We start from the raw sequence: 17,266 nt of genomic DNA on the forward strand, positions 1-17,266 counted from the left end.
AGCAACTTACCAGTCCAAAACAATGTCCTCTCCGTTCAAAAAATATGCCTCAGTTTCAGTCTTCAAAAAGCAGATCTGTCTCACTTTCACGATGAATTTCCTCTAAAATTGTTTCTACATTCGTATATGTAGTCTTAGAATGAGCTTTCCTTGACTTATTTGCCATGATGTTGGATAAATAAACAGCTGAAGATGCAAGTCACCGAAATACTGCTGTGCGTAATAAGCTTTACTCCTTCAGTTGAATTGGCAATGGTGAAAGAACGGTCCTTTACGCCAGCGTTCAATGGAAAGGTTTCTCTTACAACAAAGAATCATGGGATATTGCCGTTTACCTCTGCTCATTGGCTATCTACCCAGCTAGATTTCAAGAGGATCAGTGGTCATTCGGTTAAAAGACAGTCAATCAACGAGACAGTGGTCATATAATTGGTGCACAATGGACTCGTCACTTGTCTTCCAATCGTTTTTTCCGGGTCAATACTTACCGCAAAATGACCCATCAGGTTTGGTTGTGTTACAAACAGTTGATTGCAAGGAAACCGAACATGACTGGATAAAGTCAGGGAAAGTCTGTCTATTTTACGTTGGATGTTACGTCGAAAATTGAATGACACAATTCAACGAGATAAGCGTTCAAAAAATGTTTTGTGTTAGGCTATAAAAATGTTATTTAACTGAACAAAAGACCATTCATTGTGTAACAATGAGCCTTGGGATTGCAACCAGAGCAAGATCTTCAAAGGTAAACGATTTATTTCAATGCAATCTGTGATTTTGTTACGCAAGTGCTGGCTGAATAAGTAGTTTGATATGGGGGTCTGTGCTCAGATAATCGCAGCGTATTCTTTCGCCATAAATCATTTTTTAAATCTCACAACGCAGTTGGATTAGCAAGATTCTAGGCTTTCAAACCATGTGAGACACTTGTATTTTCATGAATGTTTAATATGACTATTTATAGCGATCACCGTATGTTGTCGAATTTAATCCCGCTAACGGGTTCGGTGCGCAGAGAGGTTAAAGAAGTTACAGGTCTGTGAGAGCCAGAAATCTTGCTTGTTTGTAGGTGACCAAATACTTATTTTCCACCATAAATTGCAAATAAATTCATTAAAAATCCTACAATGTGATTTTCTGGATTTTTTTTCTTCTCATTTTGTCTGTCATAGTTAAAGTGTACCTATGATGAAAATTACAGGCCTCTCTCATATTTTTAAGTGGGAGAACTTGCACAATTGGTGGCTGACTAAATACTTTTTTCCCCCACTGTATATGAACAAACTGTTCCCAACAGTTTCTGATGGGGAAGCATGCGGACACCTTTACTCTCACGCTCTTATCTGTGGAGCTCTTATAGTAGTAATGTCTCCATTCTACTTCTACTGCAGATTATATTCTGCTCATGTTCATCCTCAACCTGCCAAGGTTAACCCATTCACATCGCACCGGCCGACAAACCAGACACAGGAAGTGTGTGTGGTTATGATTCAGGGGTTTGTCTGGAGGCACGCTGTGGGTTGTGGCTTTCAGATTAGACTCATTCTCTGCCGTTTTCTGTTTGAGTCGAGAAATCGGTGGTGAGATGTGAGCATTTGGTAGGCCTACATGGTGATTCCATTTGAGCGTCGGCCAGCAGAGACGATCCCCAAAAGGCATCTAGTGCAGTAACCAGTCATTGCACAAAGAAAGACTTCTATTGCTTGTGGTTAAAATGAATGGTCCATAACTAATGACGACAGATTAAGACGGATGCCTTATAGAGTGGGTTTCTGGAAGGGCTCCTATGCAGACGACATGTCTGGGCTGCTGCCATTTTGAAAGCGTTGTTTTTGTGTAGGCGTGTGTGTGTGTGGCCTGTAACTAATTAGTCTTAATGGTGCTCTGTGTGCATCTGCTTCTTCCAGAATGCTGCCTTCCTATATGGCCTGGGCATGGTCTACTTCCATTACAACGCCTTTCAGTGGTGAGTAGCTGTCTTGTACAACCTGAGTATGGAGGACTAGATTATGATGGTGTTACAACAGTTATAGTGTGTGTGGAAAAAATGTGTATGGTTGCCATGGTGACGCCATCACCAGTTGCTTCCCACATGGCACCTTATTTCATTTACTAGTGCAATAGTTTTGACCATGACCCCTATGGCCCTGGTGGACAGTAGCGCATAATGTAATGAATAGGGATCCAGTTGTGAAAAATCCCAGAAGATCTAGTTTTTAAATAAAAAAAAATACATTTTACCCCCTTTTCTCCCCAATTTCGTGGTATCCAATTGTTAGTAGTTACTATCTTGTCTCATCGCTACAACTCCCGTATGGGCTCAGGAGAGACAAAGGTCAAAAGCCACGCGTCCTCCGAAACACAACCCAACCAAGCTGCACTGCTTCTTAACACAGCGTGCATCCAACCCGATGTGTCAGAGGAAACACCATGCACCTGGCGACCTGGTTAGCATGCACTGCGCCCGGCCCGCCACAGGAATTGCTAGTGCGCGATGAGACAAGGATATCCTTAACGGCCAAACCCTCCCTAACCCGGACGACGCTAGGCCAATTGTGCGTCGCCCCATGGACCTCCCGGTCGCGGCCGGCTGCGACAGAGCCTGGGCTCGAACCCAGAGTCTCTGGTGATTAAGACCACTGCGCCACCCGGGAGGCCCCCGAAGATCTCCAGTTTTAATCACGCTGTGAAGATCTCCAGTTTTAATCACGCTGTGAAGAAACCAGGAAGATCTCCAGTTTTAATCACGCTGTGAAGAAACCAGGAAGATCTCCAGTTTTAATCACGCTGTGAAGAAACCAGGAAGATCTCTAGTTTTAATCACGTTGCGAAGAAACCAGGAAGATCTCCAATTTTAATCACGTTGTGAAGAAACCAGGAAGATCTCCAGTTTTAATCACGCTGCGAAGATCTTCAGTTTTATTCATGTGATATTCTCTCCTCTGGAGGGCTGTGGTCTCTGTTCAATACTGCAGCGCTGACTCTTCTCTTTCATCTTCTGAGTGGTGTCTCTCCCATTTCTAACTTGGAATATACTTATATCCACTCACTCACTCATTCTGTCTGTCTCTATCTCTTCTCCTCCCCCAGGGCGATTAAAGCTTTCCAGGAGGTGCTGTACATCGACCCCAGTTTCTCACGAGCCAAGGAGATCCACCTGCGACTCGGCCTCATGTTTAAGGTCAACACAGACTACGAGTCAAGCCTAAAGGTACTCTGCCTGCCTCTCTCCTCCACCAGTGGAGCCACCACAACATTTCCCACAGGACATCCAGGGAGGAACATTAGTGTAGAATTAATATTTTTATTTTTATAGGTTGGCACCTTACTCTATTGATCAGGGATGGGCCACCAAAAATCTGAACTCATTATGGGGTTCTCAGTGGCTTGTGGGTCTGTGTACCCACATCCATACCCACACATGCAGCCAGGCCTTTTGGGGGATCCTACGCACAAAGTAGTTAATTTCATGCGATTCTACTCATTTTGCCATGGGGCGGAAAGAAATGTTTTGCATTTGTTGTTTTTTTTGAGTGAGACTAACAAAATCAATGGGGTACTGTAAAGAGGACTTGCACAGTGTGCAATCTCCATCAGTTGCCCACTCCCTTGTTCGTTCTCTCCTGCTCTCTAATTGCAGTGCAGAAAGTGACCAAGGGGAGAGGCAGCTTGCTGAAGAATTGATTTCCTTCTGTCTGACAGTCAGGGAAAAGGAGTGTCTCAGTGCATGGGGATTCATGTATAGGAATTACCTTTTGCATTGTTCTTTTGTTTCTGTGTATTTCTTGTCCTTCAGTGGATGTTAATGCCTTGATATTCTGTTCTGTCGACAGCATTTCCAGCTGGCTTTGATTGACTCCAACCCCTGCACTTTGTCCAAAGCTGAAAGTAAGTAGTGTGAATAAAGCTAATTCGGTAATGCAAGTTTCCTTTTTTAAATATGCATGTTTACATGTTGATGTTCATTTGAGATTTAACTACAGAAATGTACTGGACAAATTGGCCAACTATGTTGATTGAGAGTAGGGATGGGCATGCGTAATGGAGTAATCAAACTGATGTCTAAAAAAAATATATATATATAGATAGATAGCAACTCCACAAGGTGAGATACAGTGAGGGAAAAAAGTATTTGATCCCCTGCTGATTTTGTACGTTTGCCCACTGACAAAGAAATGATCAGTCTATAATTTTAATTGTAGGTTTATTTGAACAGTGAGAGACAGAATAACAACAAAAAAATCCAGAAAAACACACGTCAAAAATGCTATAAATTGATTTGCATTTTAATGAGGGAAATAAGTATTTGACCCCTCTGCACAACATGACTTAGTACTTGGTGGCAAAACCCTTGTTGGCAATCAGAGGTCAGACGTTTCTTGTAGTTGGCTACCAGGTTTGCACACATCTCAGGAGAGATTTTGTCCTACTCCTCTTTGCAGATCTTCTCCAAGTCATTAAGGTTTCGAGGCTGACGTTTGGCAACTCGAACCTTCAGCTCCCTCCACAGATTTTCTATGGGATTAAGGTCTGGAGACTGGCTAGGCCACTCCAGGACCTTAATGTGCTTCTCCTTGAGCCACTCCTTTGTTGCCTTGTCCGTGTGTTTTTGGTCATTGTCATGCTGGAATACCCATCCACGACCCATTTTCAATGCCCTGGCTGAGGGAAGGAGGTTCTCACCCAAGATTTGACGGTACACGGCCCCGTCCATCGTCCCTTTGATGCGGTGAAGTTTTCCTGTCCCCTTAGCAGAAAAACACAAAGCATAATGTTTCCACCTCCATGTTCGACGGTGGGGACGGTGTTCTTGGGGTCATAGGCAGCGTTCCTCCTCCTCCAAACACGGCAAGTTGAGTTGATGCCAAATAGCTCCATTTTGGTCTCATCTGACCAAAACACTTTCACCCAGTTGTCCTCTGAATCATTCAGATGTTCATTGGCAAACTTCAGACGGGCATGTATATGTGCTTTCTTGAGCAGGGGGGACCTTGCGGGCGCTGCAGGATTTCAGTTCTTCACGGCGTAGTGTGTTACCAATTGTTTTCTTGGCGACTATGGTCCCAGCTGTCTTGAGATCATTGACAAGATCCTCCCATGTAGTTCTGGGCTGATTACTCACCGTTCTCATGATCATTGCAACTCCACAAGGTGAGATCTTGCATGGAGCCCCAGGCTGAGGGAGATGGACAGTTCTTTTGTGTTTCTTCCATTTGCGAATAATCGCACCAACTGTTGTCACCTTCTCACCAATCTGCTTGGCGATGGTCTTGTAGCCCATTCCAGCCTTGTGTAGGTCTACAATCTTGTCCCTGACATCCTTGGAGAGCTCTTTGGTCTTGGCCATGGTGGAGAGTTTGGAATCTGATTGATTGATTGCTTCTGTGGACAGGTCTTTTATACAGGTAACAAGCTGAGATTAGCTCCTAATCTCAGCTTGTTACCTGTATAAAATACACCTGGGAGCTAGAAATCTTTCTGAGAGATTTCCCTCATTAAAATGCAAATCAATTTATAACATTTCTGACATGCGTTTTTCTGGATTTTTTTGTTGCTTTTCTGTCACTGTTCAAATAAACCTACCATTAAAATTATAGACTGGTCGTTTCTTTCAGTGGGCAAAAGTACAAAATCAGCAGGGTATCAAATACTTTTTTCCCTCACTGTATGTGTGTGTATATGTGTGTATATATACTGCAAATCTATATTGTGAAATGTTTGTCTTGAAGACCACGTTAGTTTGCTTTGACTCTAGTGTTCCATTTGAACATGTGCATTTGCAGGACACAGCAAAAATTAACCAAGCCAAGCATCACAGTTCTGCTCGCTAAATTCCCTTACCCCTACATGTCTCTCACTCAATTGCGTACTGACCACTTCCTCTACACACGCATTCTGTGTGCGCCTACAGAAATAAATGCCTATTAAAAACAGTCCATTCAGAAAGTATTCAAACCCCTTGACTTCCACATTTTGTTACGTTACAGCCTTATTCTAAAATGGATTCAATAAAACAAATTCCTCATCTACACACTACCCAATAATGACAAAGCAAAAACTCTGACAGAGCTCCAGAGTTCCTCTGTGGAGATGGGAGAACCTTCCAAAAGGACAACCATCTCTGCAGCACTCCACCAATCAGGCCTTTATGGTAGAGTGGCCAGACGGAAGCCAATCCTCAGTAAAAGGCACATGACAGCCCGCTTGGAGTTTGCCAAAAGGCACCTAAATGACTCTGACAATGAGAAACAAGATTATCTGGTCTGATGAAACCAAGATTGAACTATTTGGCCTGAATGCCAAGTGTCACATCTGGAAGAAACCTGGCACCATCCCTACAGTGAAGTATGGTGGTGACAGCATCATCCTGTGGGGATGTTTTTCAGTGGCAGGGCCTGGGAGACAAGTCAGGGTTGAAGGAAAGATGAACGGAGCAAAGTACAGAAAGATCCTTGACGAAAACCTGCTCCAGAGTGCTCAGGACCTGTGACGGTTTACCTTCCAACAGGAAAATGGCCCTAAGCACACAGCCAAGACAACGCAGGAGTGCTGGCTTTTGTGGCTCGACCGGACCAGGTTATGTGTTGTGAAGCTAGCTTCAATAAGGATTAGGCACAATAGTGGAATTTGTGTTTGCCTTCAAAATAAACGTTTGACAGTGATGCAAATGAAAACAAATGGTATAATTATGACCTACTTTTATTTTGAAAGCTAACCTCAAGGTCCACTATTGTGGCTAATCCTTATTGTGGCTAGCTTCAAATAGATTGGTCCGACCACCATTTTTAATAAAATAAGAACTGTCTTAAGTTAGGGTTATTTTAGATGACAGCTAGCTAACTATTTAGCTAGGTAACTATAGCTACTGAAACAGATGTTGTTTTGCTATGTTTTTGGGGAAGGACTTTGTTTGCATCCATGAGCTAGCTATCTTTTTTTTATGATCAGCACTGTAGGTGCGCAAGACAACTTTACCAGCATCATAGCATACGTATCGATGAATCGTTGTAAACAAATGAAATACAAGGATTGGTGTAATAACTACATACAATAATTTAACACGTTCATACATTTTTTATGACGTGCAGTAATTTTCAGGTCATCAAATCAAATTGTATTTGTCACATACACATGGTTAGCAGATGTTAATGCGAGTGTAGCAAAATGCTGATTGGTCAACAAGGTTATTTGACACGTCAAATATTGTTATCTGATGTATCTTTTTTGACATGCAAAGACCTAAACAGCGTTCCATAGAAATCCTGGTTGAGAATGAAACGACTGAACAACGAAACAGCACAGCAAGTAAGTGAAATAAATAGGTTTTGATTGTTTTACTGGTAATGGGGACATACATAAATGCCAACAAAATAACTTTTTTTGGTCAGTGTGGTGTATGTGTGTGTGTGTAACCTTTTTTATTTAACTTGGCAAGTCGATTTGTTCTTAACTATTTACGATGACGGCCCGGACGACGCTGGGCCAATTGTGCTTCGCCCTATGGGACTCCCAATCACACGCTCTAAGGCACTGCATTTCAGTGCAAGAGGCATCACTACAATCCCTGGTTCGAATCCAGACTATCACATCCGGCAGTGATTGGGAGTCCCATAGGGCAGCGCACAATTGGCCCGGGGTAGGACGTCATTGTAAATAAGAATTTGTTCTTAACTGACATGCCTGGTTAAATAAAGGTTATACACATATGTCCATATTACCAGTAAAACATAATGAAAACCTATTTATTTCACTTACTTGCTGTGCTGTTTCATTCTCAGCCAGGATTTCTATTGAACGCCGTTTGGGTCATTGCCTGTCACAAAAAATACACGTCAAATAACAGTATTTGATGTGTCAAATAAGCTTGTTGACCAATCAGGACCTGAATATGACTGCAGGTCACAAAATAATTTAACTCAGTTATTACACATTGATTACACTGTCACTCGTATTTCATATGTCACAACGATTCGTCTACGTATGTTATGATGCTGGTAATGTTCTCTCGTGCACCTCCAGTGCTTGTCATAAAATATATAATTACATTTATTTCTGTAGCCCTTCTTACATCAGCTGATATATCAAAGTGCTGTACAGAAACCCAGCCTAAAACCCCAAACAGCAAGCAATGCAGGTGTAGAAGCACGGTGGCTAGGAAAAACTCCCTAGAATGGCCAAAACCTAGGAAGAAACCTAGAGGAACCAGGCTGAGGAGTGGCCAGTCCTCTTGGAGACTGGAGATTATAAAGAACATGGCCAAGATGTTCAAATGTTCATACATGACCAGCAGGGTCAAATAAACAGCAGGTCTGGGACAGGTAGCACGTCCGGTGAACAGGTCATGGTTCCATAGACGCAGGCAGAACAGTTGAAACTTGAGCAGCAGCACAGCCAGGTGGATTGGGGACAACAAAGAGTCATCATGCCAGGTAGTCCCGAGGCATGGTCCTCTGGCTCAGGTCCGCCGAGAGAAAGAGAATTCGAGAGAGCTCACTTAAATTCACACCACCTATACAGGAAGTGAACACGTCAGTGACTCAACCCACTCAAGTGACGCACCCCTCCTAGGGATTGCATGGAAGAGCACCAGTAAGCCAGTGACTCAGCCCCTGTAATAGGGTTAGAGGCAGAGAATCCCAGTGGAGAGGGAGGGGAATCGGCCAGGCAGAAACAGCAAGGGCGGTTCGTTGCTCCAGTGCCTTTCCGTTTACCTTCACACTCCTGGGCCAGACTACACTCAATCATATGACCCACTGAAGAGATGAGTCTTCAGTAAAGACTTAAAGGTTGAGACCGAGTTTGCGTCTCTCACACGGGTAGGCAGACAATTCCATAAAAAGGGCGCTCTATAAGAGAAAGCCCTGCCTCCAGCTGTTTGCTTAGAAATTCTAGGGACAATTAGGAGGCCTGCGTCTTGTGACCGTAGCGTATGTACGGCAGGACCAAAACGGAAAGACGGCAAGCCCATCTAATGCTTTGTAGGTTAGCAGTAAAACCTTCAAATCGGCCCTTGCCTTAGTTAGCGAACTATATATCTAGGTGTCATCTAAAATAACCCTAATTTATAAGACGGTTCTTATTTGATTAATGGTGATCGAACGCATCTGTGACGCTAGCCACAATAGTGGACTTTGCGGTTAGAAGTATGTCATTGACAGTGATGCAAAGTAATACAAATAGTGGAATCATGCCATAATTTAACAGCCTTGTTCAGGGGCGGAACGACAGATTTTTACCTTGTCAGCTCGGGGATTCGGTCTTCCAACCTTTCGGTTACTAGTCCAACGCTCTAACCACTTGACTACCTGCTGCCATGTGACGTGTATGTGTAGGCCAGTGACAACACATCTCAATTTAATCTATTTTAAATTTGGGCTGTAATGCAACACAATGTGGAAAAAGTCAAGGGGTGTGAATACTTTCAGAAGGCACTGTAGCTAATCCAACAACTGTAACAATGTATTTGATCAGAGTGAAAGGAGGTGGCGTGGTAGGGTTTATCTAGCATACCGAAAACATTACACTGCATGATATTATTGTTATTTCATTCGGCTTTCTCCCCCTCTACTGGCTCCTATCGCCTGGAACCTGTTACCTAGGAGACCCCCAATTCCCGTCCCGCTGGAGTGTTTCCAATCAGGCACAGGGACAAACACACATCCTCCCTCTCTTTCTCTCTCTCACACGCGTCCTTTCTATCTCTGTTACACACACACACATCCTCTCTCGGTCTTTCTCACACACACGGGTACATCAAGGGCAGTCTCACCTCTGTGTATCAGTCTGGTTGGGCTCATTCACTCTGCTCAGAGACACACAGTACTGCTCTACAGACAAGTCAACCTGCTGCCACCGGAGGAGACAGCCTAGCAGCTCATCTGTTCAACACAGTGGATTAACTGCAATCATTTCTGTTTTTACTGGAGTCGTTCCATTTTGACTAGAATTTTGATGCTGAATGTTGGAATTTTTCTCTGAAGTAGCCAACAATTTTTTTTTTTTTGTCCTTCTCTTCCTCAGTTCAGTTCCACATCGCCCATTTGTATGAGATTCAGGTAAGCCTTGTCCTTTTCTTCTTATCTCATTGAATTGTTTACTGTAGCTACTAGCTTTCCTTTTCAATAAGTATTCAACAACGCTGTTCAAGAATAAGTTACACTTACCCTAAAATATTAACTACACAACTATTCTATGCTAGCTAGCGTTTTATCAGCTAGGCTAATTGATCCGAGAGAGCCTTGTGTTGTGATCAAATGACCACGCATCATAGAAAATGGATGGGTTTCCCTCTCGGCCAGTTCCATGTTGTTGCCATGGTAACAGGAGTCCCTATCTCTCGAATGCCCGTGTGATTCGTCTTTCACACTGCTTTGGCTTAAGCAGCAGCTCTTAATAATCGGACCATGTTGGCTGACTGACTGCAGTAGCACCACAGGAGTGCAGAGCTGTGGATCAGTCAGTGTTCTGCTGTGTCAGTAGGACGTTGCTGCAGCAGAGTCATTACATCCAGCAGTCTGTTGGGAGTCAAATGTCTCGGTGCAGGCTAGGGACACTGCTTAATCTGTCAAATATGGCACGTTATTCTCACCCTCCCTTTTTTCCCTCTCGTTCTCCTTCCCTCACTCTCGTTCTCCCGTTTTCTGCAGAAGAGATACCGGGCTGCCAAGGAGGCATACGAGAGCCTTCTGCAGACAGAGAATCTCCCAGCACAGGTGAAGGCCACTACCCTGCAGCAGCTAGGTAAGACAACACACAGCTGATGAAAGAAAGATTGGGTCTGGCACTGAATAAATGGATGGATGAGATGATGGCTAGTGATGGGAAGGTTGACCTATTGTTCTGTGTTCTCCCCTCCCCCTCTACTAGGCTGGATGCACCACACGGTGGAGCAGCTAGGAGACCGAGCCAACAAGGACAGCTATGCCATCCAGTGTCTGCAGAAATCACTGGAGGCAGACCCCAACTCGGGACAGTCCTGGTACTTCCTGGGCAGGTGCTACTCCAGTATTGGCAAGGTCCAGGATGCGTTCGTCTCCTACAGGCAGTCCATAGACAAATCAGAAGCCAGTGCAGACACTTGGTGTTCAATAGGGTACGCATTAGACCGTACTTCTTCTCTCTCATCTTTGTTTTGCTCTGCTATCACGCTCCCACTCACCATCCCATCTCTCTCCCTCCTTTGTCATTCTGTCTGTCACCCTTTCCACTCCACTCTCTCTTTAACCTTTTCCACCCCTTACAACTGTGTCCTCTACTCTTTTTTTATGTATTTAACCCTCTACCACTCACCGCTCTGTCCTCCCTACCCCTCTTTTTCAATATTTAACCTCTCTACCCCTCTTTCTCAATATTCAACCTCTCTACCCCTCTTTCTCAATATTCAACCCTCTCCCCACCCCTTTTTCTCCCTGTCCCCCTCTCCTCAATCATTTCCTCTCTCCATTAGTGTTCTGTACCAGCAACAGAACCAGCCCATGGATGCTCTGCAGGCGTACATCTGTGCAGTGCAGCTGGACCACGGCCACGCCGCTGCCTGGATGGACCTGGGCACACTCTACGAGTCCTGCAGCCAGCCGCATGACGCCATCAAGTGCTACATCAACGCCATGCGCAGCAAGGCCTGCTCCAACGCCACCGCGCTCACACAACGCATCAAATGCCTGCAGGTGAGGAGAGGGGGAGAGACTCGGGAGGGAGGTGTTCAGTCCCAAATCAACCCCTAGCTCCCTACCGCTAAGATGGTTAGGGGAGGGGATACTCCTGAGTTCACTGACCACTGGTTGGGTGCTTCTTTTTTTTCACCTGTTGGAGATCTGAAAGAATTTGGACAGGTGTCAGCAAAGTGGGAATGGTTTAATCTAGCCCTCTTGTTGACTAGGATGAGTTACCACCATGTTTGCTCCCATCCTTTCAGAACTAAAATGGGTGTTCAGGGGCTAAGAGTTGATTGGACTGGGTGGGAGAGGTCTGAAGACCCACTTTGAATCCCACTGCTGGAGAGACCTATGATCCGAGCTGCTGGGCTACTCAAACTTGATTCTGAACTACAGATTGTGGAAACCATTTCCTGAATACCAGAAGGCAAATCTGTGTGTGTTCACAGTGGAACCAGGCTCCTCCAGTCCCATACCCCATGTGTCTTGTCCATTTTGATGTAAAAACATTACCCCGCATTCATCTGTATGTATGAATGAGGGAACATTCTCCAGTCACCAGTAATTTGAGCATAATTCCCTGGCATTAAGACAACGTGATGGTTTGTTTTAATGATTGTGTTGTGTAAATTCATTCAAAGTGCACATATGACCCCCAACTTCCCTGTTTGGTTGACCACTCTACTAAAGACCATAATGGGCAAACATATTCAATCCTCAGTAACAGATGGGGCCACTGATAGGCCAAGCTAGTAGCTAACCGGCTACATGAGAGCGACCGTAACAAGACAATAACATTTTGATCGTAAGATCATTTTAAGTCATTAAAATGTTGTTTTCACACGTTTTCCATTCCATAGGCTCAGTTGAGTAACCCCCAGGTCACTAGTCTACAGAGTAAAAGTAAAATGCTTCCTCTTATTGATGAGGCCTGGAGTCTACCAATCCCAGCAGAGCTAACCTCCAGGCAGGGTGGCCTGAACACTGCACCGCAGGTGAGACCAGATAGACCACTTCCCCCACACCCCCACACACAACCCTCTACACACACCACCCCCACCGCCAACGGGCAACACATCACCTGGAGCTTCTCCATGAGTCTTCCTGTGGAGTAACCGATGCCCTAGAGCAGTCATAAGAACCAATTTAACCAAGTTATGCTCACAATCTGGAAACGTTAGTGACTGGAAAAACCCTTGGTAACAGTCATTCATATAGCTGTACCTGGTGTGGTTTTTAGGTGTAGCTTGTTAAGGCAGCGATCTAGTCATAGTGGCTTGAGACATGACATGCAAATGTTATGACTGCTTAGGGCTTTTGTTATGACTGACAGGATCAAGGGAGGTGTTGCCCATCCCAATCCCCTCCTCCCTTCCCCAATCTCCCTGACACAGCCACAGGCCAACCTCACTACCCACTGTCTACCAGTATCTGTCATCATGGCTTCACAGCTCAAAGAACCAATTTGGTTAAATTAAATTGGTTTAATTTAATTTCTCCATTCAAAAATAATACATTTTAATTGTGACATCCAGTGTATTTACACAATATAAAAATACATATTTAAAAAAAATGTAAATACTCAAATACAACAAAAAATACTCTATTCTCCACTGAGACGATTGTTGAATAGCGGCAAGACGTCAGTTGATTGTCGTTGTGATTGGTGAGGTTGTGTCTCAGTAGAATAGTTCCAGGTTGATATTCAACCTATCATTCATCCTGAGGTCATCAGGTGCCTTGCTGCCTCTGAAACCTAACGGCGCCCACTAGTGTTGCAGTACCTTTCATTCACTTTCATTATAGACAACATTAGTTCTAGTGTGTGTGTGTTCGTTGAGTACAATATAATTCTCAGCATCAGTCTATACAAACTGAAGCCGTCTTCAGATGTTTGTTTTGGGGAGGAGACGGGAGAGGGTTGTTTTCTTTCACTTGTATTCATAAAAAAAACAGGTTGACATGGTTTCAGGTGTTCTGATTATGACCACAACCCATATTTTCAACAAATCCATTTTCATGTGGAATGGAGGATGACAATTCACACCTGGAGTTGTCTTTTTGAACGTTTTGATGATTTAGTTTTAAGAGCTGCAACTGCCAAGGGCTTAGCGTTGTGGTATGAGCAGGCGAAGCCTTTGTATGGCCAAGCGTCTTTGTTGGCGATAAGGGTAAGGGTCAACTTGAAAGGGTTGACAGGTTGTGATGAGAAATTCCACTCTACCGGTCATCTTCAGGGTATCATTGCAGATTGTTTGTAAAAAATAAAATTGCAGGGAAGAAATATGTATGTGTTTTGAAGTCCCAACATCACCCTCCTGCTTTTGTTCTCCCTCTCTAACTGCCTATCCCTTTATTCTGTCACTTCCTCTCCATCCTTCACGTTGCTACCTGCCCTTTAATTTTCCCTGCGACCCTCTTCTCTTGCTCTCCTTTTATCCCTCCATCTCTGCCTGTGATCTACCCCTTCCTGTCCCATTCTCTCTTCTCCTGCATCCCTCCTGTCTTTCTGTGCACGTTACCTCACTACTTTACCTTCTATCATGTTTTCAACACCCTTCACTGCCCTCCCTTGCAACCCCTTCACTCTCCCTCCTCCTCCCTCCCTCGCTGTAGGCGTGTAAGCCCCAGCACAGCTCGGAGGGAGGGGGATCGGGCCAGACTCTGCCCCCACACGTGGGCCCTATGGGCCAGGGGGAGGACCAGTCCAGCCCTGCCAAGAGGAGGAGGGCCTCCAGCCCAGCCAAGGTATATTACACTATATTCAGATGGAGGTCTGATGTGTTTTTGTAGAACAGACATGATTGTCTCAGGTAGCATAGGAAATCGTGTGAGCAGTATGTTACAATACCACTTGCATCCATTTAAATATTTTAGGTTGGCTGAAGATGAGGAATCTCTCACTCCTAACTCTCAAACACTCCTTTTGCAGAGCCAGCCAGATTCCTGGGCTAGTAACTCGGCACAGCAGCCAGTCCCCAACTGGTACCTGTCACCACAGAAACTGCAGGTAAACACACACTTAACACACCCTGCCCGTCACCTGCGTCCCCCTGCTGATTCCGTCTCTACACATACACACACTAATCTGTACGTCCTCGGTGCTCCCAGCTCCTGGACCAGTTGAGGAGTAACCGGGCTAGTCTGAAGCCCCTACAGCTGCAGATGCTGGAGCAGCTGGAGGCACAACTCAACCTAATGCAGCAGCACCAGCAGCAGGTACACACACACTTATTACCCCCAGATGTTTACCTGATGGCCTGCAAGCAGTATACTGTATGTCCCTTCTAATTATTCTAATGAAGAGTAATATATTGACTAATTCATGTTAATCCACTGAAAGTGCTGTTGTTAATTAGACTAAACCCTGATGTTGTGATTATGTTGTTCTACAGATGAGACAGAATGCATCTGGACAGCTGCGTCCCTCCCTCCCCAACGGCCCCTCAGCTACCAACTCTCTTCCCCCTCCTCACTCTAGCCTGCCCCTCTCCCGGCCCCACCTGGCCCCTCAGGGCTCGTTGCGGCCTCCCTGCCCCCCTCAACCACTGGCCAACGGGCCTCTGGCAGGCGGGACACCACACGGACACTCTGACACACTTTCTGTGGGCAATAATAATAATGATGATGACCCGGTGGCGGCCACAGGACCCAACGGAGACGTGCCTTACCTGCAGCCCGGCGCACTACTACCTCACACCTGCACAAGCACCCAATCACAGGACACAGCGCGCCGGGCCCTGCACCTAAACTCCACTCAGGTAGGACTCTACCTGTTCACTCTATTCAGGTCTATTTGAAGCTCATATAGGCTCTGAGTGAACTGCTATTCTTTTCTGTGCTAGTTCTTGCTTAGTTATCTCAGATGTTCCTTAGTAAGGAGAGAACTAGACCTACTGAATGTTTTTTAGCTATAGTCCTTATTCTGATCTAACAGTGGGGTTCCCTCCCTGCTCCCCTCTCTCTACAGGGGCTTCAGAAGGGTTCCGCTCCACATTGGGCGGGTCCTAATGGGGATGGGTCTCTCTCCTCCTCTGGGGGGTCAACCCACCCCCTCTCGCACCCACAGACGCCCCACAATCAGGTTGGACATTCCTCCGCCCCGTCGCCGCGGCAACAGGCTCTCAACCACCTCCCGTCCCCCCCTTCTCCCTCTCACTCTGCTACCTCAGGTGGAGCACCCGGCACCCCTGCTACCAAAGAGAGCACGCCCCTCGGCAACGGCCCCGCATCCACGGCAACAAAAGGGCCTGGGGAGACGACGACGGCCAATAGCACTGCCGCGGCGGAACGCTTATCCAATCACGTACAGTCGGCGGCGGGAGACGGCGAGACGAGCAACCGGTCCCCTCACCACAGCTCAGACAATCCTAAGGGGGGCGACCCCACCACCTCCGCCCCCCACAACAAGATCAACAACATCCACCCGGCCATCTCCTCGGCCGCTTCCTCCCCCATCTCCGCCATGTCCACCGCAACCCCCTCGCCCAAATCCACCGAGCCCGGCCAGACGACGGGCCCGCACGGCCTCAACAGCCCCTCCACCACCACCACCGCAGCATTATCATCAGCCGGACCCGCCACCGTCGTCAATGGCAACGGCAAGGGGGGCATCTCCGAGGACTCCCAGAGCCCGTTGAAGGCGGACCCCCCTGCCACGTGTCGCAGACCCACACCACCCCATGCCCGCACCCCCCCATCATCCTCTTCCTCCGTGTCCATATACCCCTCCTCCACTGACGTGCTCAAGGCCTGCAGGTTAGACTGGGGGGACCCTGTACCAGTTTTTGATTGTCTCCCTCTTTTGGGAAGATGTAGTATTGCATTTGTTGGTAGAGGGAACTGTCAGAGCAGAGATTATACTGTAAAACCAAGAGGCTAATCTTGTTTGTACCTTGTTCTCTATTTGTCTCTCCTTTCCCTGTTTTTCTCTCTTTCAGAAACCTGGGGAAGAACGGTTTGTCTAGCAGCAGTATACTGCTGGATAAGTGTCCCCCTCCTCGCCTGCCCCCTCCTCCCTCCCCAGTCCTGCCCAAGGACAAACTCAACCCCCCCACACCAAGCATCTATGTGAGTATGGAAGAAAGACTTCTCGTCATAGTATAATAATGAAAGGGGAATGTTTTAGTCAATGTTGTGATTCTAATGAGAATCTTACAAATGTATATACACTCAACATTCAAAAGGTGGTGTTTTGAAGACTTGTATATTTTCAATTGAAATAATATTGAATGTCCTTTTAAAAAAAAATGTTATTGTGTATTTGATCCCCAGCTGGAGAATAAGAGGGATGCCTTCTTCCCTCCGCTGCACCAGTTCTGCACAAACCCCTCCAACCCTGTCACCGTCATCAGAGGGCTGGCCGGGGCGCTCAAACTGGGTGAGTCTACCATTTCTACTGCCACCTGCTGGTTAGGACTGTCATTACAATACCCGATTTTGCCTTTTCTCATTTGGGCAAAAGTCCTTCCACCACCCTCTCTCCTCAGTGACCTTGAAACCGATAAGTGGTGGTGGAGATGTTAATTTGTTAGTAGGTGAACGGATGAGTCCTCCCCTCCTCAATAGCCATCTTTCATCAATTGCTGCTCCCGAGTGGCGCAGCGGTCTAA

The 17,266-nt window shown here is 45.9% G+C and overlaps 1 protein-coding gene across 2 annotated transcripts in view; it reads left to right on the forward strand.

Annotated features, from left to right (window-relative positions):
* The window catches only part of LOC110495476 (lysine-specific demethylase 6A), a 55,210-nt gene that overhangs the window by 16,716 nt on the left and 21,228 nt on the right, over positions 1 to 17,266 (forward strand). Inside the window, exons 5-19 of one of the 2 annotated variants that reach the window (XM_021570750.2) lie at positions 1,908 to 1,966; positions 3,091 to 3,211; positions 3,834 to 3,888; positions 10,021 to 10,055; positions 10,647 to 10,740; positions 10,867 to 11,092; positions 11,447 to 11,666; positions 12,515 to 12,649; positions 14,271 to 14,402; positions 14,587 to 14,664; positions 14,766 to 14,873; positions 15,050 to 15,415; positions 15,625 to 16,412; positions 16,595 to 16,724; positions 16,929 to 17,034. In XM_021570750.2, coding sequence (XP_021426425.2) covers positions 1,908 to 1,966; positions 3,091 to 3,211; positions 3,834 to 3,888; positions 10,021 to 10,055; positions 10,647 to 10,740; positions 10,867 to 11,092; positions 11,447 to 11,666; positions 12,515 to 12,649; positions 14,271 to 14,402; positions 14,587 to 14,664; positions 14,766 to 14,873; positions 15,050 to 15,415; positions 15,625 to 16,412; positions 16,595 to 16,724; positions 16,929 to 17,034 — 2,653 coding nt within the window. The remainder of the gene's footprint in view (positions 1 to 1,907; positions 1,967 to 3,090; positions 3,212 to 3,833; positions 3,889 to 10,020; positions 10,056 to 10,646; positions 10,741 to 10,866; positions 11,093 to 11,446; positions 11,667 to 12,514; positions 12,650 to 14,270; positions 14,403 to 14,586; positions 14,665 to 14,765; positions 14,874 to 15,049; positions 15,416 to 15,624; positions 16,413 to 16,594; positions 16,725 to 16,928; positions 17,035 to 17,266) is intronic. The other variant, XM_021570751.2, reaches the window with a different exon arrangement.

This window comes from Oncorhynchus mykiss, chromosome 18, assembly GCF_013265735.2.
Source record: "Oncorhynchus mykiss isolate Arlee chromosome 18, USDA_OmykA_1.1, whole genome shotgun sequence".
Lineage (NCBI taxonomy): Eukaryota > Metazoa > Chordata > Actinopteri > Salmoniformes > Salmonidae > Oncorhynchus > Oncorhynchus mykiss.